Source organism: Oncorhynchus gorbuscha, linkage group LG24, assembly GCF_021184085.1.
Source record: "Oncorhynchus gorbuscha isolate QuinsamMale2020 ecotype Even-year linkage group LG24, OgorEven_v1.0, whole genome shotgun sequence".
Classification (NCBI taxonomy): domain Eukaryota; kingdom Metazoa; phylum Chordata; class Actinopteri; order Salmoniformes; family Salmonidae; genus Oncorhynchus; species Oncorhynchus gorbuscha.
The window spans coordinates 43945089-43972047 of record NC_060196.1 but is presented as its reverse complement, the minus strand read 5'-3'; the positions used below and the strand labels follow the sequence as shown (position 1 = coordinate 43972047).

The 26959-nt window shown below is 43.7% G+C and overlaps 1 protein-coding gene across 3 annotated transcripts in view; it reads left to right on the top strand.

The window, feature by feature from the left end:
* Window positions 1–26959, top strand: part of LOC124012355 (serine/threonine-protein phosphatase 6 regulatory ankyrin repeat subunit A-like) — a 63525-nt gene that overhangs the window by 7963 nt on the left and 28603 nt on the right. Inside the window, exons 1-3 of one of the 3 annotated variants that reach the window (XM_046325878.1) lie at window positions 9741–10140; window positions 19537–19620; window positions 21666–21744. In XM_046325878.1, coding sequence (XP_046181834.1) covers window positions 9973–10140; window positions 19537–19620; window positions 21666–21744 — 331 coding nt within the window. In that variant the 5' untranslated portion in view covers window positions 9741–9972. Of the gene's footprint in view, window positions 1–9740; window positions 10141–19536; window positions 19621–21665; window positions 21745–26959 lie in introns of those variants that run through there. The other 2 variants (XM_046325879.1, XM_046325880.1) reach the window with 2 other exon arrangements.

The following is a 26959-nucleotide window of genomic DNA, read 5'->3' as shown; positions in this document are numbered from 1 at the left end:
TGAATAAAAAACACAATGTCTGGAGAGAACCAGGCACAGCTCATCACCCGTCTAACACCATCCCTACCGTGAAGTATGCTAGTGGCAGCATCATGCTATTGTGATTATTTTCAGCGGCAGGGACTGGGAGACTGGCAAGGATAGACGGAACAATGAATGGAGCCTAATATAGGCAAATCCTTGACTAGAACCTGCTTCAGAGTGCAAACAACCTGGGAGACTGGAATGTGAAATCTTTGCCAAAGGTTAATGACCCCAAACATACACCCAAGGCAATACTGTGAATGTCTTCAGAACAAGGATGTGAGAGTTCTTCAATGGCCCAGCTAAAGCCCAGACTTAAATCCCTTTGAAAATCTGTGGAATGACTTGAAAATTGCTGTTTACTGCTGCTCTCCATCTAACCTACCCCCCCCCCCCCCCCCCCCCCCCCCCCCCTAGATTTGATGTCCGTGCCACTGCGGAAATTGAGTTAGCATAATCAGAAAATCCCCATAAAAATATATTAGTTTAAGCTAGAGATCTGATGCGTCTCAATCCGCAGATGTCGCACTTCCGCATCTATGGTAAAAGGTGTCAGAGCTAGAACAGTGTTTGTCAGACCACGAAGCACCGTTACCCATCGCTCCACATGGGTAACGGTGCAGAGCAAGGGGAACCACTACTTCAAGGTCTCAGAGCAAGTAACGTCACTGATTGAAACACTATTTAGCGCTCACCACCGCTAACTAGCTAGCCATTTCACATCTGTTAAAGATGCATATCTGTATTCCCAGTCTTGTGAAATCCATAGATTAGGGCTTAATGCATTTTAAATTGACTGATTTCCTTATATGAATCATTGAAATTGTTTAATGTTTATATTTTTGTTCAGTATATTATGAACCCTCTATGGAAAGATGAGACTCTCACGAACACATTTTGCTCCAAGCCCCCCCCACACACACACACACACACACACACAACCGTCTTGGGACTTGTATGAATTTGGTACAGCTGATCTGCCAACTTTTGTCTGCAGCGTCCGACCAGTTTGGGGTACACACTAATATGACCCCTCTCTCACGAACACGCACATGTTTTTCTCTATGATGCTCACAAGACTCATCTGAAGGTCCCCAGGTACCATTTGAAAAAATGAATGGAAGTACAGAGAATCTATTGAGACTGTTTAGTGCCAAAAACAAGGGGTTAAATACTTGTCAAAAATATAATAAAAATGAAAAATCCTGATCTTAGTGCATTCGGAAAGTATTCACATCCTTTCCCTTTTTCCACATTTGGTTACGTTACAGCCTCTAAAATGGATTAAATGTATATTGATGAGGACCCATCTACGCACAATACTCCATAATTTTTTATTATTTTTATTTGACCTTTATTTAACTAGGCAAGTCAGTTAAGAACAAATTCTTATTTTCAATGACGGCCTAGGAACAGTGGGTTAACTGCCTGTTCAGGGGCAGAACGACACTTGTCAGCTCGGGGGTTTGAACTTGCAACCGGTTACTAGTCCAACGCTCTAACCACTAGGCTACCCTGCCGCCCCATAATGACAAAACAAAAACAGGTTTTGGGATGTATTTTTCTTCACACTTTAAAAAAAGAGAATATATAAGTATTTAGATCATTTGCTATGAGACTCGAAATTGAGCTCATTTGCATCCTGTTTCCATTGATTGTCCTTGAGATGTTTCTACAACTTGATTGGTTGGAGTCCAACTGTGGTAAATTCAGTTGATTGGACATGATTTGGAAAGGCGCACACACGTCAGTATGTATAAAGTCCCACAGTTGACAGTGCATGTCACAGCAAAAACCATGAGGTCGAAGGAATTGTACGTAGAGCTCCATGACCTGATTGTGTCAAGGCATAGATCTGGGGAAGGGTACCAAAAAATGTCTCCATTATTGAAGGTCCCCAAGAACACCATCATTCTTAAATGGAAGAAGTTTGGAACTACCAAGACTCTTCCTAGACCTGGCCGCCTGGCCAAATTGTGCAATCGGTGGAGAAGGGCCTTGGTCAGGGAGTGGACCAAGAACCCAATGGTCACTCTGACAGAGCGCTAGAGTTCCTCTGTGGAGACGGGAGAACCTTCTTATTCTCTCTTCTTATTGGTGTCCTTTAGTTGTGGTTTCTTTACAGCAATTCAACCTTGAAGGCCTGATTCAAGCGGTCTCGTCTGAACAGTTAATCTTGAGGTGTATGTTAATTGAACTCTGTGAAGCATTTATTTGGGCTGCAATTTCTGAGGCTGGTTACTCTATCTCGGTTTTCCGAGATGGCATAGCAGTTCAGACGTCTTTTGTCCTTGTCGTATGTATGTATGTATGTATGTCTGTCTGTCTGTCTGTCTGTCTGTCTGTCTGTCTGTCTGTCTGTCTGTCTGTCTGTCTGTCTGTCTGTCTGTCTGTCTGTCTGTCTGTCTGTCTGTCTGTCTGTCTGTCTGTCTGTCTGTCTGTCTGTCTGTCTGTCTGTCTGTCTGTCTGTCTGTCTGTCTGTCTGTCTGTCTGTCTGTCTGTCTGTCTGTCTGTCTGTCTGTCTGTCTGTCTGTCTGTCTGTCTGTCTGTCTGTCTGTCTGTCTGTCTGTCTGTCTGTCTGTCTGTCTGTCTGTCTGTCTGTCTGTCTGTCTGTCTGTCTGTCTGTCTGTCTGTCTGTCTGTCTGTCTGTCTGTCTGTCTGTCTGTCTGTCTGTCTGTCTGTCTGTCTGTCTGTCTGTCTGTCTGTCTGTCTGTCTGTCTGTCTGTCTGTCTGTCTGTCTGTCTGTACGTACATACAACTTTTTTCACATACATTTTATTTTCCATCAACTCATCTTCAAAACACTCTCCTGCAACCCGCCTCACCAATTTATATTTATAAATAAGTATTATTTACCTCAAATCTGCAATCCTCCAAGAAGAAACTAGCCAGAAGCTAGCCAGGAGCAAACCAGAAGCTAATCAGAAGCTAGTTAGCTTCTTTACTGGCAAATCGTTAGTATTCAGCTAACCACGGTTTGTGGTCATCAGCTATCCTTTAGCTCGAAAATCTATCGCCAGTTTTGTACGGCGCGGCTCGGAACGGAACATACCGGACCTTTTTTTTCTCTCCATGTCCCTGGATTTCAACTGCTCTCTGGACATTCATACCCGGATCTCACAGCTAGCTTGCTGCTATCCGTGTGACTATCTGCTTTCGTCGATTCCGGAGCTAGCCAGCTCCTTCAATCACTCCTGAGCTCCGTCAACCACTCCTGGGCTGCAGTCACCTATCCGGACCCGTTTTACTGCCTACGCGGAGCCCCACTGGGCCTTCACAACTGGACTGCCGACGTTATCTACCCGAAGGAGATCCGGCTGGCTCCTCCGTCGCGACGTTACCTGAACGCCCATCTGCGGCCTGCTAACCGTTAGCTGTCTTACCGGCTGCTCTCAGAATAGACAATCGGACAATTTTATTTATTTTTATTATTATTATGTTTCTTCTTGGGCCTCTATAACTATATCTATTGTTTTTATTTTTTTGTTGTTGTGTGATTTGGATTAATCCCCTCTACCACACGGAACCCCACTAATCTACTGACGGAACGCAAGAGGTGGCTAACAACAGACCTCCATCCTATGCTAGCTTGCTACCGATGTCCTGGCTAGCTGTCTAAATCGCTGTGACCCCCAACCAACCTCTCCACTCACCGGACCCTTTTGATCACTCGACTAAGCATGCCTCTCCTTAATGTCAATATGTCTTGTCCATTGCTGTTCTGGTTAGTGTTTATTGGCTTATTTCACTGTAGAGCCTCTAGTCCTGCTCACTATACCTTATCCAACTTATTAGTTCCACCACCCACACATGCAATGACATCTCCTGGTTTCAATGATGTTTCTAGAGACAATATCTCTCTCTTCATCACTCAATACCTAGGTTTACCTCCACTGTATTCACATCCTACCATACCTTTGTCTGTACATTATACCTTGATGCTATTTTATCGCCCCCATAAACCTCCTTTTACTCTCTGTTCCAGACGTTCCAGACGACCACCAAAAATTCAGAAATTTTAATTCCAAACTACAACATTTTCAAACAAGTTAGAACTGCCAAAGGGGGCGGTGTTGCAATCTACTGCAAAGATAGCCTGCAGAGTTCTGTCCTACTATCCAGGTATCCAGGTACAATTTGAACTTCTACTTTTAAAAATCCACCAAGTCTCTCACCGTTGCCGCCTGCTATAGACCACCCTCTGCCCCCAGCTGTGCTCTGGACACCATATGTGAACTGATTGCCCCCCATCTATCTTCAGAGCTTGTGCTGCTAGGCGACCTAAACTGGAACATGCTTAACACCCCTGCCATCCTACAATCTAAACTTGATGCCCTCAATCTCACACAAATGATCAATGAACCTACCAGGTACCCCCCCAAAGCCTTAAACACGGGCACCCTCATAGATATCATCCTAACCAACTTCCCCTCTAAATACACCTCTGCTGTCTTCAACCAAGATCTCAGCGATCACTGCCTCATTGCCTGCATCTGTAATGGGTCAGCGGTCAAACGACCTCCACTCATCACTGTAAAACGCTCCCTGAAACACTTCAGCGAGCAGGCCTTTCTAATCGACCTGGCCGGGGTATCTTGGAAGGATATTGATCTCATTCCATCAGTAGAGGATGCCTGGATATTTTTTTTAAATGCCTTCCTAACCATCTTAAATAAACATGCCCCATTCAAGAAATTTAGAACCAGGAACAGATATAGCCCTTGGTTCTCCCCAGACCTGACTGCCCTTAACCAACACAAAAACATCCTATGTCGTTCTGCATTAGCATGGAACAGCCCCCGTGATATGCAGCTGTTCAGGGAAGCTAGAAACCGTTATACACAGGCAGTTAGAAAAGCCAAGGCTAGCTTTTTCAAGCAGAAATTTGCTTCCTGCAACACTAACTCAAAAAAGTTCTGGGACACTGTAAAGTCCATGGAGAATAAGAACACCGCCTCCCAGCTGCCCACTGCACTGAAGATAGGAAACACTGTCACCACTGATAAATCCACCATTATTGAGAATTTCAATAAGCATTTTTCTACGGCTGGCCATGCCTTCCACCTGGCTACTTCTACCCCGGTCAACAGCAATGCACCCCCAACAGCAACCCGCCCAAGCCTTCCCCATTTGTCCTTCTCCCAAATCCATTCAGCTGATATTCTGAAAGAGCTGAAAAATCTGGACCCCTACAAATCAGCCGGGCTAGACAATCTGGACCCTTTCTTTCTAAAATTATCTGCCGAAATTGTTGCCACCCCTATTACTAGCCTGTTCAACCTCTCTTTCGTGTCGTCTGAGATTCCCAAAGATTGGAAAGCAGCTGCGGTCATCCCCCTCTTCAAAGGGGGGGGACACTCTTGACCCAAACTACTATAGACCTATATCGATCCTACCATGCCTTTCTAAGGTCTTCGAAAGCCAAGTCAACAAACAGATTACCGATCATTTCGAATCTCACCATACCTTCTCTGCTATGCAATCTGGTTTCAGAGCTGGTCATGGGTGCACCTCAACCATGCTCAAGGTCCTAAACGATATCTTAACCGCCATTGATAAGAAACATTACTGTGCAGCCGTATTCATTGATCTGGCCAAGGCTTTCGACTCTGTCAATCACCACATCCTCATCGGCAGACTCGACAGCCTTGGTTTCTCAAATGATTGCCTCGCCTGGTTCACCAACTACTTCTCTGACAGAGTTCAGTGTGTCAAATCGGAGGGTCTGCTGTCCGGACCTCTGGCAGTCTCTATGGGGGTGCCACAGGGTTCAATTCTTGGACCGACTCTCTTCTCTGTATACATCAATGAGGTCGCTCTTGCTGCTGGTGAGTCTCTGATCCACCTCTACGCAGACGACACCATTCTGTATACTTCCGGCCCTTCTTTGGACACTGTATTAACAACCCTCCAGGCAAGCTTCAATGCTATACAACTTTCCTTCCGTGGCCTCCAATTGCTCTTAAATACAAGTAAAACTAAATGCATGCTCTTCAACCGATCGCTACCTGCACCTACCCGCCTGTCCAACATCACTACTCTGGACGGCTCTGACTTAATACGTGGACAACTACAAATACTTAGGTGTCTGGTTAGACTGTAAACTCTCCTTCCAGACCCATATCAAACATCTCCAATCCAAAGTTAAATCTAGAATTGGCTTCCTATTTCGCAACAAAGCATCCTTCACTCATGCTGCCAAACATACCCTTGTAAAACTGACCATCCTACCAATCCTCGACTTTGGCGATGTCATTTACAAAATAGCCTCCAATACCCTACTCAACAAATTGGATGCAGTCTATCACAGTGCAATCCGTTTTGTCACCAAAGCCCCATATACTACCCACCATTGCGACCTGTACGCTCTCGTTGGCTGGCCCTCGCTTCATACTCGTCGCCAAACCCACTGGCTCCATGTCATCTACAAGACCCTGCTAGGTAAAGTCCCCCCTTATCTCAGCTCGCTGGTCACCATAGCATCTCCCACCTGTAGCACACGCTCCAGCAGGTATATCTCTCTTGTCACCCCCAAAACCAATTCTTTCTTTGGCCGCCTCTCCTTCCAGTTGTCTGCTGCCAATGACTGGAACGAGCTACAAAAATCTCTGAAACTGGAAACACTTATCTCCCTCACTAGCTTTAAGCACCAACTGTCAGAGCATCTTACAGATTACTGCACCTGTACATGGCCCACCTATAATTTAGCCCAAACAACTACCTCTTTCCCAACTGTATTTAATTTATTTATTTGGCTCCTTTGCACCCCATTATTTTTATTTCTACTTTGCACATTCTGCCATTGCAAAACTACCATTCCAGTGTTTTACTTGCTATATTGTATTTACTTTGCCACCATGGCCTTTTTTGCCTTTACCTCCCTTCTCACCTCATTTGCTCACATTGTATATAGACTTGTTTATACTGTATCACTGACTGTATGTTTGTTTTTACTCCATGTGTAACTCTGTGTCGTTGTATCTGTCGAACTGCTTTGCTTTATCTTGGCCAGGTCGCACTTGTAAATGAGAACTTGTTCTCAACTTGCCTACCTGGTTAAATAAAGGTGAAATAAAAATAAATAAATAAAATTAAACTTATCTTCTGCAGCAGAGGTAACTCTGGGTCTTCCTGAGGTTGTCCTCATGAGAGCCAGTTTCATCATAGGGCTTGATGGTTTATGCGACTGCACTTGAAGAAACTTTCAAAGTTCTTGAAATGTTCTGAATTGACTGACCTTCATGTCTTAAAGTAACGATGGACTGTCATTTCTCTTTGCTTATTTGGGCTGTTCTTACCATAATATGGACTTGGTCTTTTACCAAATAGGGCTGGCTTCTGTATACCACCCATACCTTGTCACAACACAACTGATTGGCTCAAATGCATTAAGAAGGAAAGAAATTCCACAAATGAACTTTTAACAAGGCACACCTGTAAATTGAAACGCATTCGAGGTGACAACCTCATGAATCCGGTTGAGAGAGTGCCAGGAGTGTGCAAAGCTGTCATCGAGGCAAAGGGTGGCTGCTTTTAAGAATCTCACATATACAATATATTTTGATTTGTTAAACACTTTTTAGTTACGACATGATTCCATGTGTTATTTCATAGTGTTGATGTCTTCACTATTATTCTACAGTGTAGAACATAGTCAAAAAAATAAATGAATAAACCCTGGAATGAGTAGGTGAAGAACTTTTGACTGGTACTGTATATATTTATTTCCTGGTTGTTTTTATACAGTATCTCTCTGATATAGGACAGACACTTCAGAACAAATCCCTATCTGCTGTTCCATGTAGTGAATATTTTATTCAATGCATTTGTATGGGCTAATAGTTGTAAGGCCCCCAAAAAGTTGAGGGGTATGAATACTTTCTGAAGGCACTGTAGATCCTCTAGATGGCGTCTGGTAGCTCAACATCCTTCCCGTGTGTGTGTGTGTGTGGACAGATGACCTTTATTAGGAACACAGAGCAGGAACAATATATCTAATAACTCATGGCCTTTTTGACTTCCCATCCATCCATATTCCAAAACATAAGTTTGTCAGTTTTCAAGCCTCAGAAGCAGAAACCCAAATTGCATTGATTGATGCAGGACTGTGTGTCGATGTGTTCACATGAGGCTGGAGCTGGTTGTTCCTATGTTACTGAATACCAATACTTACCTGTGGGTGTGTAGGCCTTGGGTGTGTTTGGGTACGTGTGAGCTTCCGTGTGTGAATGAGTCTTACATTACAAACACACACAGTCTTGTGAGTAAGCATGCCTGTTCTCTCTCACACACATCTCTTTACCTACCCATTCACACCTCCTTTGCTATGACAATCCAAATTGGGCTCCGATGCATCCTATTTCTTTTGATCATCCGTGAGATGTTGCTATATGTCAGTACACCCTTATGGGACAATGTTTCCCAGAATAGACATGTTCTGTGGTTCTTCTAACTGGTGCTGTTTTTCTGCAAACAGCCCAAATCTGGTGCTGGTAGCCCCTCCGATGTCTATACCATAGAGACAGACTGGGGACACAGACTGGTCATATGATTTAGATCTGCTCTATTGCAAGTCTTCCAACACACACAAAGCAAAGTGGGAGAATGCATGCACACACGCGCACACACACTGATTTAATGGGGTTTTGTGGCTAGACTAGAATGCTCCTCTAGGCTCTCAGGCTCTGCCTCCCATATGAAAACAGTTACAATAGACACACACACTGCTCTAGTTGTCTTGCCAGTTTGTTCCAGTTTTTATAATGAGGGAATAGGGGAAGCTCAGCCACCAATGCACCAATGGGGTTACTGGCATACACACACACACACTCACTGGCATACACTTCTCTTTAAGTTCTGTGAGAGGGATAAAGCCTCTCTTCTCCTAATGGAGAACACAGCAGAGCCTTTGTGCCTGAATAAAAACACAGACCAGTACAAACCAGTACAGACCACTACAGACCAGCAGTACAGAAACTATGGACCATACCAGTGCAGACATAATTACAGACCAGTTACATAGACCCCAGCAAGGTGTCCACGATAGACACCATTAAGGACCAGTGCAGACCACTATAAAACAGTACAGACCACTATAGAACAATACAGACTTCTACAGTGTTGACCAGTACTGCAGCACCAGATCCAGGATGTGACCTTTTTGTCAGTGCTTGTCTGTCTGGACTGAGAACAGGAGGATAGCTGACTGACTGCTGAGCTACCTACCTACTGCTAGCTGTCCCCTCGCTCTCCCTCTCCCCTCCCCCTTTCACCATACCCCATCCCCTTTTTCTCTCCATCTCTCGCCCTCTCCCCCTTCTCTCTCTCTCTCTCTCTCTCTCTCTCTCTCTCTCTCTCTCTCTCTCTCTCCCCCTTCTCTTTCTCATCTTTTTCTCATCTCTTTCTCTCGCTCTCTCTCTATGAAAGCGCTGGTTTCAGCAGCTTTCTGAATAGAGCAACAAATACACACAGCTCCGGCTCACAGCATTGTCCTCACTAATCATAGGGCCTCTGTGTGTATGTGAGCGTGTGTGTTTGGCTACAGCAGCACAGGCGGCAGTGGTATATGTAGCTTCCTGTGTGCTAGCCAGTCAGATCAGTCTGCCGCATGCCGCTGCTGCCATTATACTGAGGAATCCCAAGCCACTGTGTGTCGAGAGAGAGAGAGAGAGAGAGAGAGAGAGAGAGAACGCGTGCGTGAGGGAGAGGGAGCTGCCTGACTGCCAGACTGCTGTAGCTCGGTAACAGTGGAGGACATCGAGAGGACAGAGCTGCTTTCAGCTTGGATTATATTATACCCCAGGAGCTGCACTGTTACAGTGGGGGGGCTGTTGTGTGGAGAGGGGGTACAGTGTGTTATTAAGAGAACGAGGGCAGTTGGAACTACAGAGCCGTGTGTGTGTATGTGAGCGGTACAATGTGTGTGTCTGTATAAGGGGGGTACGTTGTATGTGTGTGTTAACGATGCGGTCGGAGCGTGCGAGCCGTGTGTGTATCGTGGTGCTGGAGGAGGAGGAGGATGAACAATCCTCTCCTCGTCCCTCTCCTCCTCACCCCAAACCCTCTCCGGACCGCAAGTCCCATCATGCCGTATGTCGCAGATCTCAGGAAGACAAGGTGAGGCTGAGGGACCACCTCCGCAGTTTTGGTTGGCTGTGGATTAGCCTAACGTTTTTGCCAGGGTTAGAGATGCACTTAGCTTATGGGTGTTTTGAATAGAATCATTTATTGTCCTCGAGAGAGAATCTGTCATGCACAATTTAAATAGCACCGGCAAAACAATACAGATGCGTATATTGCACAGCACACACAATATAAGGTTGAATGTTGCTAATAGTGAACTATGCACCAAGCCTTTAGCTAGTGTTTGGTTATGGCTAGTGTAATGATGTTTCAAACATCCTAACTGGTAGTGATAAGGAAGATACTGGCTGCCAGTAGCAGATTTACATTTGTAGTTTTGATATAGGCTTAACATTTTGCATAGTCCTCCGCATAATGAACTACATTTGTTAAAAGAGACCCAACCAATGTGGCTGCAGATCCGGTATGGAATTTTGGATAAGAGGTTAGAACCTGCCACTAACGATTTCTCGGACACAGATGAAGCCTAGTCCTGGGCTAAAAAGCTATTTAAATGGGGACTCCATTGACTAGCCCATGTAGCTTTAGATGGGAAGTTAGAGAATTGCCTATAAGAGAGAAGAATAGGAGTGTTGTTGGTTCTTGTCTTGTAGTCAGTCAGTGTCATAATTAGAATGGCCTGTACAGACAGATACTAACATGTCTCACTGTTATATTGTTATTTATAGCCAGAAAATGATAGCTATGCTTTGAATTAAATAACCCCATGTTAAACATTGGTGATACCTGCCGTGTGTGTGTGTGTGTGTGTGGCACGTCTGTGTACTAATCAGTCAGTATCAGGCATCACTATGCTCTCCCACACCTGCAAAAGGAGGGAGTAAGAGATGAATGGATGGAGGAGATTCATTCACCGTTTCTCTCTCTCAATATGGACTCCTCAGACAGAAGCATTCATTCCTCTTTTACACTCCTTCTCTCCTCAGACCAGCTGGTGTTTGACAAACCAGGTGGCCAGGTTGTGTTTTAACCCCTCACAGCCCGGCTGGCTTTCTGTTGCAGACACACACGTGGCAAACAGAGTGATATGGCTAATGTGTGTGTGGAGGGGGGACCTTTCAGAGAGTGCGTGTCAGGCACGTGTGTGTTTGTGAGTGAATTCTTTTGGGCTTTGCAGCTGCCAGTGTCATAAAAGTGACCCCCTTCCCGTATACACTGACTGACCCCTCCCCCCGCCTGTACTCCTGCTATGCCAGACACCTGAGAAGAGGGGGAGGTTTAGTGGGGGGTGCTGACTGGCAGAGTTGATTTTAGGATCAGAATGGATTGAGGGGGTTTATAAAAACATGGGGACTGTGGTCCAGTATGCTGTTTGATACTCACAAACTCACTACTGTAGCCCAGAATGAAGCTGCTGTAGGGCAATTCCACTGTACCGAAATGTCTAAAAGTTCACTTTAAAATGTATTCCAAACCAAAAACATTGATTTCAAAGTTTAACAAACCATACAACTCCATGCACAAGGACAACTTTGAACAATTTACACAAAACATTTAACAAAAACACATTTTCTGGAAGAACTGTGCAGATGCGGCAGGGTAGTCTAGTGGTTAGAGCATTGGACTAGTAACCGAAAGGTTGCAAGTTCAAATCCCTGAGCTGACAAGGTACAAAATCGGTCTTTCTCCCCCTGAACAGGCAGTTAACCCACTGTCCCTAGGCCGTCATTGAAAATAAGAATTTGTTCTTAACTGACTTGCCTAGTAAAATAAAGGTAAATAAAAAATAAAAATGCAAAGTTTGGTAACAAAATTAGGGTAATCTCCCTCAGTTTATGCGACCAGGTTTGCCAAAAACTCTGCTCCGAATTGAAATGAAAAGATACAGTGCCTTCAGAAAGTGTTCATACCACTTGACGTATTCCATATATTTTTGTTACAAGCTGAATTCAAAATGGATTACATAAAAAAATATCACAATGCCTCATAGTGAAAACATGTTTTATAGAACATTTTGCAAATCTATTGAAAATTAAATACAGAAATATTAAATTTACTTAAGTATTCACATCTCTGAGTCAATAAATGTTAGAATAACATTTGGCAGCAATTTACAGCTGTAAGTCTCTAAAAGCTTTGAAGACCTGGATATTTGTACATTATTTAAAAAATTGTTCAAGCGCTATCAAGTTGGTTGTTGATCATCACTAGACAGCCATTTTCAAGTCTTGCCATAGATTTTCAAGGTGCTTTTTAAGTCGACTGTAACTAGGCCACTCAGGAACGTTAAATGTCATCTTTGTAAGCATCTCCAGTGTATATTTGGCCTTGTGTTTTAGTTTATTGTCCTGCTGAAAGGTGAATTTGTCTCCCAGTGTCTGTTGGAAAGCAGGCTGAACCAGGTTTTTCTCTAGGATTTTGCCTGCATTTAGCTCTATTCCGTTTCTTTTTATCCCAAAAAACTCCCTAGTCCTTGCCTATGAGAAGCATACCCATAGCATGATACAGCCACCGCCATGCTTGAATACCAGTCAAAAGATTAGACACCTACTCATTTCAGGGTTTTTCTTTATTTTTACTATTTTCTACATTGTAGAATAATAGTGAAGACAGCAAACCCATGAAATAACACATATAGATCAAAATATATTTGAGATTCTTCAAAGTAGCTACCCTTTGCCTTGATGACAGCTTTACACACTCTTGGCATTCTCTCAACCAGCTTCGTGAGGAATACTTTTCCAACAGTTTTGAAGGAGTTACCACACATGCTGAGCACTTGTTGGCTGCTTTTCCTTCACTCTGCGGTCCAACTCATCCCAAACCATCTCAATTGAGTTGACGTCGGGTGATAGTGGAGGTCAGGTCGTCTGATGCACCACTCCTTCCTGGTAACCACCTCATCACACTCCTTCTTGGTCAAATAGCCCTTACACAGCCTGAAGGTGTGTTTTTGGGGTCATTGTCCTGTTGAAAAACAAATGTTAGTCCCACTAAGCGCAAATCAGATTGAATGGCGTGTCGCTGCAGAATGCTGTGGTTTTTGCCTTGAATTCTAAATAAATCACTGATGGTGTGATGGTGCTTTGCTGGTGACACTGCCACCTCCATGCTTCATGGTGGGAACCACACATGCAGAGATCATCCGTTCACCTACTCTGCATCTCACAAAGCCACTGCAGTCCTCAAATTTGGACTCATCAGACCAGATGACAGATTTCTACTGGTCTAATGTCCATTGCTTGTGTCCCTTGGCCCAAGCAAGTCTCTTCTTCTTATTCGTGTCCTTTTAGTTGTGGTTTCTTTGCATCAATTCAACCATGAAGGCCTAATTCACTCAGTCTCCTCTGAACAGTTGATGTTGTGTCAGTTACTTGAACTCCGTGAAGCATTTATTTGGCCTGTGAGGTGCAGTTAACTCTAATGAAGTTATCTTCTGCAGCAGAGGTATCTCTGGGTCTTCCTTTCCTGTGGCGGTCCTCAGGTGAGCCAATTTCATCATAGGGCTTGATGGTTTATGCGACTGCACTTGAAAACATTAAGTTCTTGAAATGTTCTGAATTGACTGACCTTCATGTCTTAAAGTAACGATGGACTGTCGTTTCTCCTTCCTTATTTGAGCTGTTCTTGCCATAATATGCTTTGACCACCAGACGACAGAAAGGGGGGGGGGGACAGTTGCGAGCTGAACATAACAGTATTCCAGTGGACTGTACTGGTAACCCAACTGTGGTTTGACTACTATGTTTTCCCATTGTAGCCAATTCAATTGCAGTAATTCCGTTACTGATTTGTTACAAAATATCGAGTTTTATTCACTTAATAATTCATAAACAAACTTGATCAGTCAAAACTATAACAAATTAGTAGGTCTACCTTGTTGCTTCTGAACTTTTTAAAATTCTACCTCATGAGGGAGAGAAATGAGAGAATATCTTAAAGATGCAGTGCATTTGGAAGTATTCAGATCCCTCAACTTTTTCCACATTTTGTTAGTCTTATTCTAAAATGAATTTAAAAAATATTTTATCCTCATCGATCTTCACACAATAGTGTGTAAATTTAAAATAAATAATACCTTATTGACATACAGTTGTAGTCGTAAGTTTACATACACTTAGGTTGGAGTCATTAAAACTCGTTTTCCAACCACTACACAAATTTCTTGTTAACAAACTATAGTTTTGGCAAGTCTGTTAGGATCTACTTTGTGCTTAACACAAGTCATTTTTCCATCAATTGTTTACAGACAGATTATTTCACTTATCATTCACTGTATCACAATTCCAGTGGGTCAGAAGTTTACATACACTAAGTTGACTGTGCCTTTATACAGCTTGGAAAATTCCAGAAAATGTCATGGCTTTAGAAACTTCTGATAGGCTAATTGACATCATTTGAGTCAATTGGAGGTGTTCCTGTGGATGTATTTCAAGGCCTACCTTCAAACTCAGTGCCGCTCATTGTTTATACGCAAGTATAAACACCATGGGACCATGCAGCTGTCATACCGCTCAGGAAGGAGATGCGTTCTGTCTCCTAGAGATGAACGTACTTTGGTGTGAAAAGTGCAAATCAATCACAGAACAACAGCAAAGGACCTTGTGAAGCTGCTGGAGGAAACCTGTACAAAGGTATCTATATCCACAGTAAAACGAGTCCTATATCGACATAACCTGGAAGGCAGCTCAGCAAGGAAGAATCCACTGCTCCAAAACTGCCATAAAAAAAACGGACTACGGTTTGCAACTGCACATGGGGAGAAAGATTGTACTTTTTGGAGAAAATATCCTCTGGTCTGATGAAACAAAAATATAACCATTGTTATGTTTGGAGGAAATGGGGGATGCTTGCAAGCCGAAGAACACCATCCCAACCGTGAAACACGGGGGTGGCAGCATCTTGCTGCAGGAGCGACTGGTGCACTTCACAAAATGGATGACATTATGTATGATAATTATTTGGATATATTGAAGCAACATCTCAAGACATCGGTCAGGAAGTTAAAGCTTGGTCGCAAATGGGTCTTCCAAATGGACAATGACCACAAGCATACTTCCGAAGTTGTGGCAAAATGGCTTAAGGACAACACTCAAAGTATTGGAGTGGGCATCACAAAGGCCTGACCTCAATCCCATAGAAAATGTGTGGGCAGAACTGAAAAAGTGTGTGCGAGCAAGGAGGCCTACAAACCTGACTCAGTTACACCAGCTCTTTCAGGAGGAATGGGCCAAAATTCACCCAACTTATTGTGGGAACCTTGTAGAAGGCTAGCTGAAACGTTTGACCCAAGTTGAACCATTTAAAGGCAATGCTACCAAATACTAATTGAGTGTATGTAAACTTCTGACCCACTGGGAATGGGATGAAAGAAATAAAAGTTGATAAAAATCATTCTCTCTGCTATTATTCTGACATTTCCCATTCTTAAAATAAAGTGGTGATCCTAACTGACCTAAGGCAGGGAATTTTTACTAAGATTAAATGTCAGGAATTGTGAAAAATAGAGTTTAAATGTATTTGGCTACGGTGTATGTAAACTTCAGACTTAAACTGTAAGTATTCAGAACCTTTGCAATGTGACTCGAAATTGAGCTTAGGTGCATCCTGTTTGATCTTCCTTGCGATGTTTCCACAACTTGATTAAACTCCCCAAGTACTGGTGTGCCAAGCTTGTAGCGTCATACCCATAGAACTCAAGGCTGTATTCGCTGCCAAAGGTGCTTCAACAAAGCACTGAGTAAATGGTCTGAATACTTAGGTAAATATATTTAATGTTTTTGCTTTATCATTATGGGGTACTGTGTGTGGCTTGTTGAGGGGGGAAAATGATTTAATCCATTTTAGAATAAGGCTGTAACGTAACAATTTGGGAAAAGTAAAGGGGTCTGAATACTTTCAGAATGTACTGTACAATAACAAAGTATATGGACACCTGCTCGTCGTACATCTCATTCCAAAATCATGGGCATTAATATGGAGTTGGTCCCCCTTTGATGCTGTAACAGCCTCCACTTTTCTGACATTGCTGCAGGGACTTGCTTCCATTCAGCCACAAGCATTAGTGAGTTTGAGCACTGATCTTGCGTTCCAATTAATCCCAAAGGTGTTCAATGGGGTTGAAGTCAGGGCTCTGTGCATGCCACCCAAGTTCCTCTACACAGATCTCGACAAACAGTTTCTGTGTGGACCTTGCTTTGTGCACAGGGCATTGTCATGCTGAAACAGGAAAGGGCTTTCCCAAAACTGTTGCCACAAAGAATTGTCTGGAATGTCATTGTATGCTGTTGCGTTAAGATTTCCCATCACTGGAACTAAGGGGCCTAGCCCAAACCATGGAAAAACGGAGCCAGACCATTATTCCTCCTCCACCAAACTTTACAGTTGGCACTATGCAGTCAGGCAGGTAGCATTCACCAAACCCAGATTAGTCCGCCTGACTGCCAGATGGTGAAGCGTGATTCATCACATTTCCACTGCTCCAATGGCGGTGATCTTTACACCACTCTATCCGATGCCCGGCATTGTACATGTTGATCTCAGGTTTGTGTGAGGCTGCTCAGCCATGGAAACCCATTTCATGAAGCTCCCAACAAACAGTTCTTGTGCTGACGTTGCTTCCAGAGGCAGTTTGGAACTTGGTAGCGAGTGTTGCAAACCATTTTTACGCGCATTAGCACTCGGTGGTCCCGTTCTGTGAGCTTGTGTTGCCTACCACTTTGCGGCTGAGCCGTTGTTGCTCCTAGACGTTTCCACAATAACAACACTTACAGTTGACCGGGGCAGCTCTAGCAGGACAGAAATTTGATGAACTGACTTGTTGGAAAGGTGACAACGGTGCCGCATTGAAAATCAGAGCTCTTCATTATGGGCCATTCTACTGCCAATGTTTGTCTATGGAGATTGCATGGCGGTGGTCTCAATTTTATACCCTGTCAGCAACCGGTATGGCTGGAATAGCCGAATCCACTCATTTTAATGCGTGTCCACATGCTGTATGTGGGTTACTGGTAACAGAAAGGTGTGCAAGGCAATGTTTCTTAAACAGAAGGATAATCAATTCTCCCAAACTATACTGAACAAAAATATAAATGCAACATGCAACAATTTCAAAGATTTTACTGAATTACCGTTCATATAAGGAAATCAGTCAATTGAAATTCATTAGGCCCTATGGATTTATATGACTGGGAATACATATGCATCGGTTGGTCACTGATTCCTTAATGTGACCAGCATTTGCCTCATGCAGCGCGATATCTCCTTCACATGGAGTTGATCAGGCTGTTGATTGTGGCCTGTGGAATGTTGTCCCACTCCTCTTAATTTGTTGCTGGATATTGGCGGGAATTGGAACACGCTGTCGTTCACGTCGGTCGAGAGCATCCCAAAAATGCTCAATGGGTGAGAATGCAGGCCATGGAAAAACCTTGACATTTTCAGCATCCAGGAATTGTGTACAGATCCTTGCAACATGTAGCTGTGCTTTATCATGCTAAAATAGGTGATTTCAGCGGCTGAATGGCACGATAATGGGCCTCAGGATCTCGTCACAGTATCTCTGTGCATTCAAATTGCCAAAGATCAAATGCACTTGTGTTTGTGCACTCTGTTCACAAAGTTGACATCAGCGAACTGCTCGCCCACATGATGCCATATACCTGGTCTGCGTTTGTGAGGCCGGTTGGACCTACTGCTCACCCACATGATGCCATACACCTGGTCTGCGTTTGTTAGGCCGGTTGGACCTACTGCTCACCCACATGATGCCATACACCTGGTCTGCGTTTGTTAGGCCGGTTGGACCTACTGCTCACCCACATGATGCCATACACCTGGTCTGCGTTTGTGAGGCCGGTTGGACCTACTGCTCACCCACATGATGCCATACACCTGGTCTGCGTTTGTGAGGCCGGTTGGACCTACTGCTCATGCCCACCTGGTCATGATGCCACCCACATGACACCTGGTCTGCGTTTGTGAGGCCGGTTGGACCTACTGCTCACCCACATGATGCCATACACCTGGTCTGCGTTTGTGAGGCCGGTTGGACCTACTGCTCACCCACATGATGCCATACACCTGGTCTGCGTTTGTTAGGCCGGTTGGACCTACTGCTCACCCACATGATGCCATACACCTGGTCTGCGTTTGTGAGGCCGGTTGGACCTACTGCTCACCCACATGATGCCATACACCTGGTCTGCGTTTGTGAGGCCGGTTTGGTGTACTGACAAATTCTCTCAAACGACGGTAGCGGCTTATGGTAGAGAAATTAACATTAAATTCTTTGGAAACAGCTCTGGTGAACATTCCTGCAGTCAGCATGCCAATTGCACGCTCTGAGGCATTGTGTTGTGTGACCAAACATATTTTAGAGTGGCCTTTTATTGTCCCCCGCACAAGGTGTAATGATCATGCTGTTTAATCAGTGTCTTGATGGATTATCTTGGAAAAGGAGAAATGCTCATTAACATGTATGTAAACAAATTTGAGAGAAAAAAGCTTTTTGTGTGGAACATTTCTGGGATCTTTGATTTATTTATTTTTATTTTTTTACTAGGCAAGTCAGTTAAGAACAAATTCTTATTTTCAATGACGGCCTAGGAACAGTGGGTTAACTGCCTGTTCAGGGGCAGAACGACAGATTGTGTACCTTGTGTACCTTGTCAGTTCGGGGATTTGAACTTTTACAACCTTTCGGTTACTAGTCCAATGCTCTAACCACTAGGCTACCCTGCCGCCCCTTATTTCGGCTCATGAAAAATGGGACCAACACTTTACATGTTGCGTTTTATATTTTTGTTTAGCGTAAATATAATTGTTGATATTCATTGCCAGAGGTCTTTAAAAAAATGTTTTTTTTAGTACTTCTTCTGGTAGATGTCAAAAACCACTGTTTGACCAGAGATCAAAGCCTACGCTTATGGCTGTGGGAAATGGTTGAAAAATGTTTTATATGCCTTAATATCTCAAATATAGACTCTTAGCTTTTTGCTCCTATGACCTTCAGATGTTGGTGCTCATGGGTCCCTTTAGATGAAAAAGCCCTGTCGTAATTGTCAGCATGTAACCAAACTGTAGTAACGTTAACAAGCAGGATGTTAACAGATTCTGTCTTGTTAGTCATCTAGCCAAGTCATTCAGAGGAAAATTATCTAGCACCTTTCCATCTCTCTCCAGTTTTCTCACTATCTATTCTTTCCATTGTTTGCTCTTGTTGTCTCTCTCTCACTAACTCCAATTCAATCTGCTGTCATTGGCATGAATGATAGTCAATGTTGCCAAGGTGAAGAGATGCACCTAAATATTATGAAAACAACAGCGACAACAATAATAATAGTAGCTATAATACTAAATAATAAAAAATAAATATAATTTTTACACACACACAGTGACTGATAGTTCTCTCTGTGTCCTCCCATACAGCCCTCTCTGCTGAAAGCCATCTTCAGTGTGGACCCTAATGAAGTCCGTTCCCTCATATTCAAGAAGGAGGATGTAAACGTACAGGTAACATTACTGTACACACACACAGACAGGAGTCAGTCAGTCCATAAGCATCTCTTGCTCTAAATTGCTTGCAAATCCATCCTCTCCTCATCTCCTCTTCACCCTTCATCTGCAATGATTGTCAAAGACTTGACAGGTGGAAGCTCATCATTAGGCTGGCTTTCCTGGTCAGTTCTCATCATTAGGCTGGCTTTCCTGGTCAGTTCTCATCATTAGGCTGGCTTTCCTGGTCAGTTCTCATCATTAGGCTGGCTTTCCTGGTCAGTTCTCATCATTAGGCTGGCTTTCCTGGTCAGTTCTCATCATTAAGCTGGCTTTCCTGGTCAGTTCTCATCATTAGGCTGGCTTTCCTGGTCAGTTCTCATCATTAGGCTGGCTTTCCTGGTCAGTTATCATCATTAGGCTGGCTTTCCTGGTCAGTTATCATCATTAGGCTGGCTTTCCTGGTCAGTTCTTTCAGGTCAGTGCATTGAAGGACAGGAAGAGTGGACAGACTTTTTTTGAAAATTGAGGATTAGCCAATGTGTCTACTCTCGGTCTCTTACTAAATCAATGTTGAGAGGCAAGAGTCTTTCAGCCAATCAATCAGGTAGGGTAGGTTAGTTCCTTCTTTTCAACTCCCTTTCTGTTCGGCCCTCTCTCTTTCCCTCTCACTCCCCTGTCATCCCTCCCTCTCACCCCGCCCTCATTCTCTCCCTCTCTCCCTGATGTCTTTTCTCTCTCTCCCCACCCCCTTTATCTATCTACTACCCCCCCCCCGTCTCTATATTGCTGGGATCATCAGAGACATTTTGGTCTGTTTGAGTCAGCAGTTTTCAGTCTGACCTATTACAGGCCTCCCCCTCCGACATGTGACTTTGTTTACGACCTACGTTACTCCCCTGATTGCCCTCTGCTGCATGGAGAGAATAAGAGATGGAGGGAAGCAGAGAAAGAGAGAGGGAGGGAGGGAGTTAGACTGGAGGGGTTAGAGAGAGGAATGGCAAGGGATAGAGATGCGGAGAACGAGGTGGAGGGCATGGAAGGGAGTGAGAGCTGGAATTGATTGTTCCATCCATCCAGATTGACTAGCGTGGTTAGTTAGTTCTACAGAGAGGACCTGCTTTGTATGGTCAGACAGACGGTAAAACATCCTCATAACAGAAATGAGGAGGGAGAGCGACAGAGGTACTCTTGTAGTCACACATCGGTCACTCTTACACCAGCGACACACACACACACACACACACAGGACCACTGGTCGATAGGCCACCCCCCAGGGAGAGCAGAGGGAGGAGAGAAATCCCTCCATCATCCTGTCATCCTGCCTTTATTACCTTGCTCCCTGGTAGGCTGACAGAAGACTGGCCAAAACGACACACACTGACCAATGATTGGCCACAGCTCGAGAGACCACAACAATCTAACACACTTGTCAACCTTTCCTTTCTGAGTTAATTGCAGGTGAAAAAATGCTCTCTTAAACAGTTGATTGTGACATCGTTGGGCGGTTTCCCATTTTACCAATTAAACCTTGTCCTGGATAATAAAGAAATGTCAATGGAGACTCCATTGAGCTTGATGTTTTTGTCCAGGACTAGGCTTAATCTTTGTCTGGGAAAGCAGCCCAAAGATTTTGGGTAAGAGGAGTGGAGGAGTGATGCTGTCATTAGTCTGGCTTCTAGTGAGATCCCTGCCAAGTACAGTAGTAGTTGACCCCCTCCCAGCTGCCCTGCAGTGTCTACCAGACTCTTGAAAATGAGGAGAGAGGGGAACGGGGAGAGAGAGGGGAACGGGGAGAGAGAGGGGAAGGAGGAGAGAGGGGGGAAGGGGGAGAGAGGGGAAGTCAAGTCATCCACTTGGCTGGCTGCGTTGTTGTGTGGGACATAGTTGTGCTCCCTCTTGTCTACTGGCAGCATAGTGAGAAGCTGTGTGTGTGTGTTCAAGTTTATTATGAACATTGAAGCTAGTTTGAAATTAGATTTTTTACATACTGTACCTCCCTTCTAAAATGAACATAAAAGTTGTCTGTGTGTGACATTTCTTTCTGCTTTGGTCTCTACCAGGACAGTGAGAAAAGGACCCCGCTCCACGCTGCAGCCTACCTAGGAGACGCTGACATCATCGAACTCCTCATCCTCTCAGGTACACTCTTACCTGTTATACTGTACCTGTATGCCTGTTAGTGTACCTGTCTGCCTGTTAGTGTACCTGTCTGCCTGTTATACCTGTACCTGTTATACCTGTACCTGTCTGCCTGTTATACTCTGCCTGTTATACTGTACCTGTCTGCCTGTTATACTGTACCTGCCTGCCTGTTATACCTGTACCTGCCTGCCTGTTATACTGTAACTGTCTGCCTGTTATACTGTAACTGTCTGCCTGTTATACTGTAACTGTCTGCCTGTTATACTGTAACTGTTATACTGTACCTGTCTGCCTGTTATACCTATATCTGTTATACTGTACCTGTCTGCCTGTTATACTGTAACTGTCTGCCTGTTATACTGTACCTGTTATACCTGTACCTGTCTGCCTGTTATACTGTACCTGTTATACTGTACCTGTCTGCCTGTTATACTGAACCTACTGTACCTGTCTGCCTGTTATACTGTACCTGTCTGCCTGTTATACTGTACCTGTCTGCCTGTTATACTGTACCTGTCTGCCTGTTATACTCTGCCTATTATACTGTACCTGTCTGCCTGTTATACTGTACCTGCCTGCCTGTTATAGCTGTACCTGTTATAGCTGTACCTGTCTGCATGTTATACTGTACCTGTCTGCCTGTTATACCTGTACCTGTTATACCTGTAACTGTCTGCCTGTTATACTGTAACTGTCTGCCTGTTATACTGTAACTGTCTGCCTGTTATACTGTAACTGTCTGCCTGTTATACTGTACCTGTCTGCCTGTTATACTGTACCTGTCTGCCTGTTATACTGTACCTGTCTGCCTGTTATACTGTACCTGTTATACTGTACCTGTCTGCCTGTTATACTGTACCTGTTATACTGTACCTGTCTGCCTGTTATACTGTACCTGTTATACTGTAACTGTCTGCCTGTTATACTGTAACTGTTATACTGTAACTGTCTGCCTGTTATACTGTAACTGTTATACTGTAACTGTTATACTGTACCTGTTATGCCTGTTACACTGTACCTGTCTGCCTGTTATACTGTACCTGTTATACTGTACCTGTCTGCCTGTTATACTGTACCTGTCTGCCTGTTATACTGTACCTGTTATACTGTAACTGTTATACTGTACCTGTCTGCCTGTTATACCTATATCTGTTATACTGTACCTGTCTGCCTGTTATACTGTAACTGTCTGCCTGTTATACTTTACCTGTTATACCTGTACCTGTCTGCCTGTTATACTGTACCTGTTATACTGTACCTGTCTGCCTGTTATACTGAACCTGTTTAGTGTACCTGTCTGCCTGTTATACTGTACCTGTCTGCCTGTTATACTGTACCTGTCTGCCTGTTATACTGTACCTGTTATACTGTAACTGTTATACTGTACCTGTCTGCCTGTTATACCTATATCTGTTATACTGTACCTGTCTGCCTGTTATACTGTAACTGTCTGCCTGTTATACTGTGCCTGTTATACTGTACCTGTCTGCCTGTTATACTGTGCCTGTTATACCTGTACCTGTCTGCCTGTTATACTGTACCTGTTATACTGTACCTGTCTGCCTGTTATACCTGTACCTGTTATACCTGTACCTGTCTGCCTGTTATACTCTGCCTGTTATACTGTACCTGTCTGCCTGTTATACTGTACCTGCCTGCCTGTTATACCTGTACCTGTTATACCTGTACCTGTATGCCTGTTATACTGTAACTGTCTGCCTGTTATACTGTAACTGTCTGCCTGTTATACCTGTACCTGTTATACCTGTACCTGTCTGCCTGTTATACTGTACCTGCCTGCCTGTTATACCTGTACCTGTCTTCCTGTTAGACTGTAACTGTTATAACTGTACCTGTCTGCCTGTTATACTGTAACTGTTATACTGTACCTGTCTGCCTGTTATACTCTGCCTATTATACTGTACCTGTCTGCCTGTTATACTGTGCCTGCCTGCCTGTTATAGCTGTACCTGTTATAGCTGTACCTGTCTGCATGTTATACTGTACCTGTCTGCCTGTTATACCTGTCTGCCTGTTATACCTGTAACTGTCTGCCTGTTATACTGTACCTCTCTGCCTGTTATACTGTACCTGCCTGCCTGTTATACTGTACCTGTTATACTGTAACTGTCTGCCTGTTATACTGTACCTGTTATACTGTAACTGTCTGCCTGTTATACTGTACCTGTCTGCCTGTTATACTGTACCTGTTATACTGTACCTGTCTGCCTGTTATACTGTAACTGTCTGCCTGTTATACTGTAACTGTCTGCCTGTTATACTGTACCTGTCTGCCTGTTATACTGTACCTGTTAGTGTACCTGTCTGCCTGTTATACTGTACCTGTCTGCCTGTTATACTGTACCTGTCTGCCTGTTATACTGTACCTGTCTGCCTGTTATACTGTACCTGTTATACTGTACCTGTCTGCCTGTTATACTGTACCTGCCTGCCTGTTATACTGTACCTGTTATACTGTACCTGTCTGCCTGTTATACTGTACCTGTTATACTGTACCTGTCTGCCTGTTATACTGTACCTGTTATACTGTACCTGTCTGCCTGTTATACTGTACCTGTTATACTGTACCTGTCTGCCTGTTATACTGTACCTGTTATACTGTACCTGTCTGCCTGTTATACTGTACCTGTCTGCCTGTTATACTGTACCTGTCTGCCTGTTATACTGTAACTGTTATACTGTACCTGTCTGCCTGTTATACTGTACCTGTTAGTGTACCTGTCTGCCTGTTATACTGTACCTGTCTGCCTGTTATACTGTACCTGTCTGCCTGTTATACTGTAACTGTCTGCCTGTTATACTGTACCTGTCTGCCTGTTATACCTATATCTGTTATACTGTACCTGTCTGCCTGTTATACTGTAACTGTCTGCCTGTTATACTGTACCTGTACCTGTCTGCCTGTTATACTGTACCTGTTATACTGTACCTGTCTGCCTGTTATACTGAACCTGTTAGTGTACCTGTCTGCCTGTTATACTGTACCTGTCTGCCTGTTATACTGTACCTGTCTGCCTGTTATACTGTACCTGTTATACTGTTATACTGTACCTGTTATACTGTACCTGTCTGTTATACTGTACCTGTCTATACTGTTTATACTGTATCTGTTATACTGTACCTGTCTGCCTGTTATACATTTAACATTATACATTTAAGTAGCAGACGCTCTGTACAAATTGGTGCATTCACCTTATGACATCCAGTGGAACAACCACTTTACAATAGTGCATCTGATTACTTTATCCTATCCTAGGTATTCCTGTTCTGTAACTGTCTGCCTGTTATACTGTGCCTGTTATACTGTACCTGTCTGCCTGTTATACTGTGCCTGTTATACCTGTACCTGTCTGCCTGTTATACTGTACCTGTTATACTGTACCTGTCTGCCTGTTATACTGAACCTGTTAGTGTACCTGTCTGCCTGTTATACTGTACCTCTCTGCCTGTTATACTGTACCTGCCTGTCTGTTATACTGTACCTGTTATACTGTAACTGTCTGCCTGTTATACTGTACCTGTTATACTGTAACTGTCTGCCTGTTATACTGTACCTGTCTGCCTGTTATACTGTACCTGTTATACTGTACCTGTCTGCCTGTTATACTGTACCTGTCTGCCTGTTATACTGTACCTGTCTGCCTGTTATACTGTACCTGTCTGCCTGTTATACTGTACCTGTTAGTGTACCTGTCTGCCTGTTATACTGTACCTCTCTGCCTGTTATACTGTACCTGCCTGCCTGTTATACTGTACCTGTTATACTGTAACTGTCTGCCTGTTATACTGTACCTGTTATACTGTACCTGTCTGCCTGTTATACTGTACCTGTTATACTGTAACTGTCTGCCTGTTATACTGTAACTGTTATACTGTAACTGTCTGCCTGTTATACTGTAACTGTTATACTGTAACTGTTATACTGTACCTGTCTGCCTGTTACACTGTACCTGTCTGCCTGTTATACTGTACCTGTTAGTGTACCTGTCTGCCTGTTATACTGTACCTGTCTGCCTGTTATACTGTAACTGTCTGCCTGTTATACTGTAACTGTTATACTGTACCTGTCTGCCTGTTATACCTATATCTGTTATACTGTACCTGTCTGCCTGTTATACTGTAACTGTCTGCCTGTTATACTGTACCTGTTATACCTGTACCTGTCTGCCTGTTATACTGTACCTGTTATACTGTACCTGTCTGCCTGTTATACTGAACCTGTTAGTGTACCTGTCTGCCTGTTATACTGTACCTGTCTGCCTGTTATACTGTACCTGTCTGCCTGTTATACTGTACCTGTTATACTGTAACTGTTATACTGTACCTGTCTGCCTGTTATACCTATATCTGTTATACTGTACCTGTCTGCCTGTTATACTGTAACTGTCTGCCTGTTATACTGTGCCTGTTATACTGTACCTGTCTGCCTGTTATACTGTGCCTGTTATACCTGTACCTGTCTGCCTGTTATACTGTACCTGTTATACTGTACCTGTCTGCCTGTTATACCTGTACCTGTCTGCCTGTTATACTCTGCCTGTTATACTGTACCTGTCTGCCTGTTATACTGTACCTGCCTGCCTGTTATACCTGTACCTGTTATACCTGTACCTGTATGCCTGTTATACTGTAACTGTCTGCCTGTTATACTGTAACTGTCTGCCTGTTATACTGTAACTGTCTGCCTGTTATACCTGTACCTGTTATACCTGTACCTGTCTGCCTGTTATACTGTACCTGCCTGCCTGTTATACCTGTACCTGTCTTCCTGTTAGACTGTAACTGTTATAACTGTACCTGTCTGCCTGTTATACTGTACCTGTCTGCCTGTTATACTCTGCCTATTATACTGTACCTGTCTGCCTGTTATACTGTACCTGCCTGCCTGTTATAGCTGTACCTGTTATAGCTGTACCTGTCTGCATGTTATACTGTACCTGTCTGCCTGTTATACCTGTCTGCCTGTTATACCTGTAACTGTCTGCCTGTTATACTGTACCTCTCTGCCTGTTATACTGTACCTGCCTGCCTGTTATACTGTACCTGTTATACTGTAACTGTCTGCCTGTTATACTGTACCTGTTATACTGTAACTGTCTGCCTGTTATACTGTACCTGTCTGCCTGTTATACTGTACCTGTTATACTGTACCTGTCTGCCTGTTATACTGTAACTGTCTGCCTGTTATACT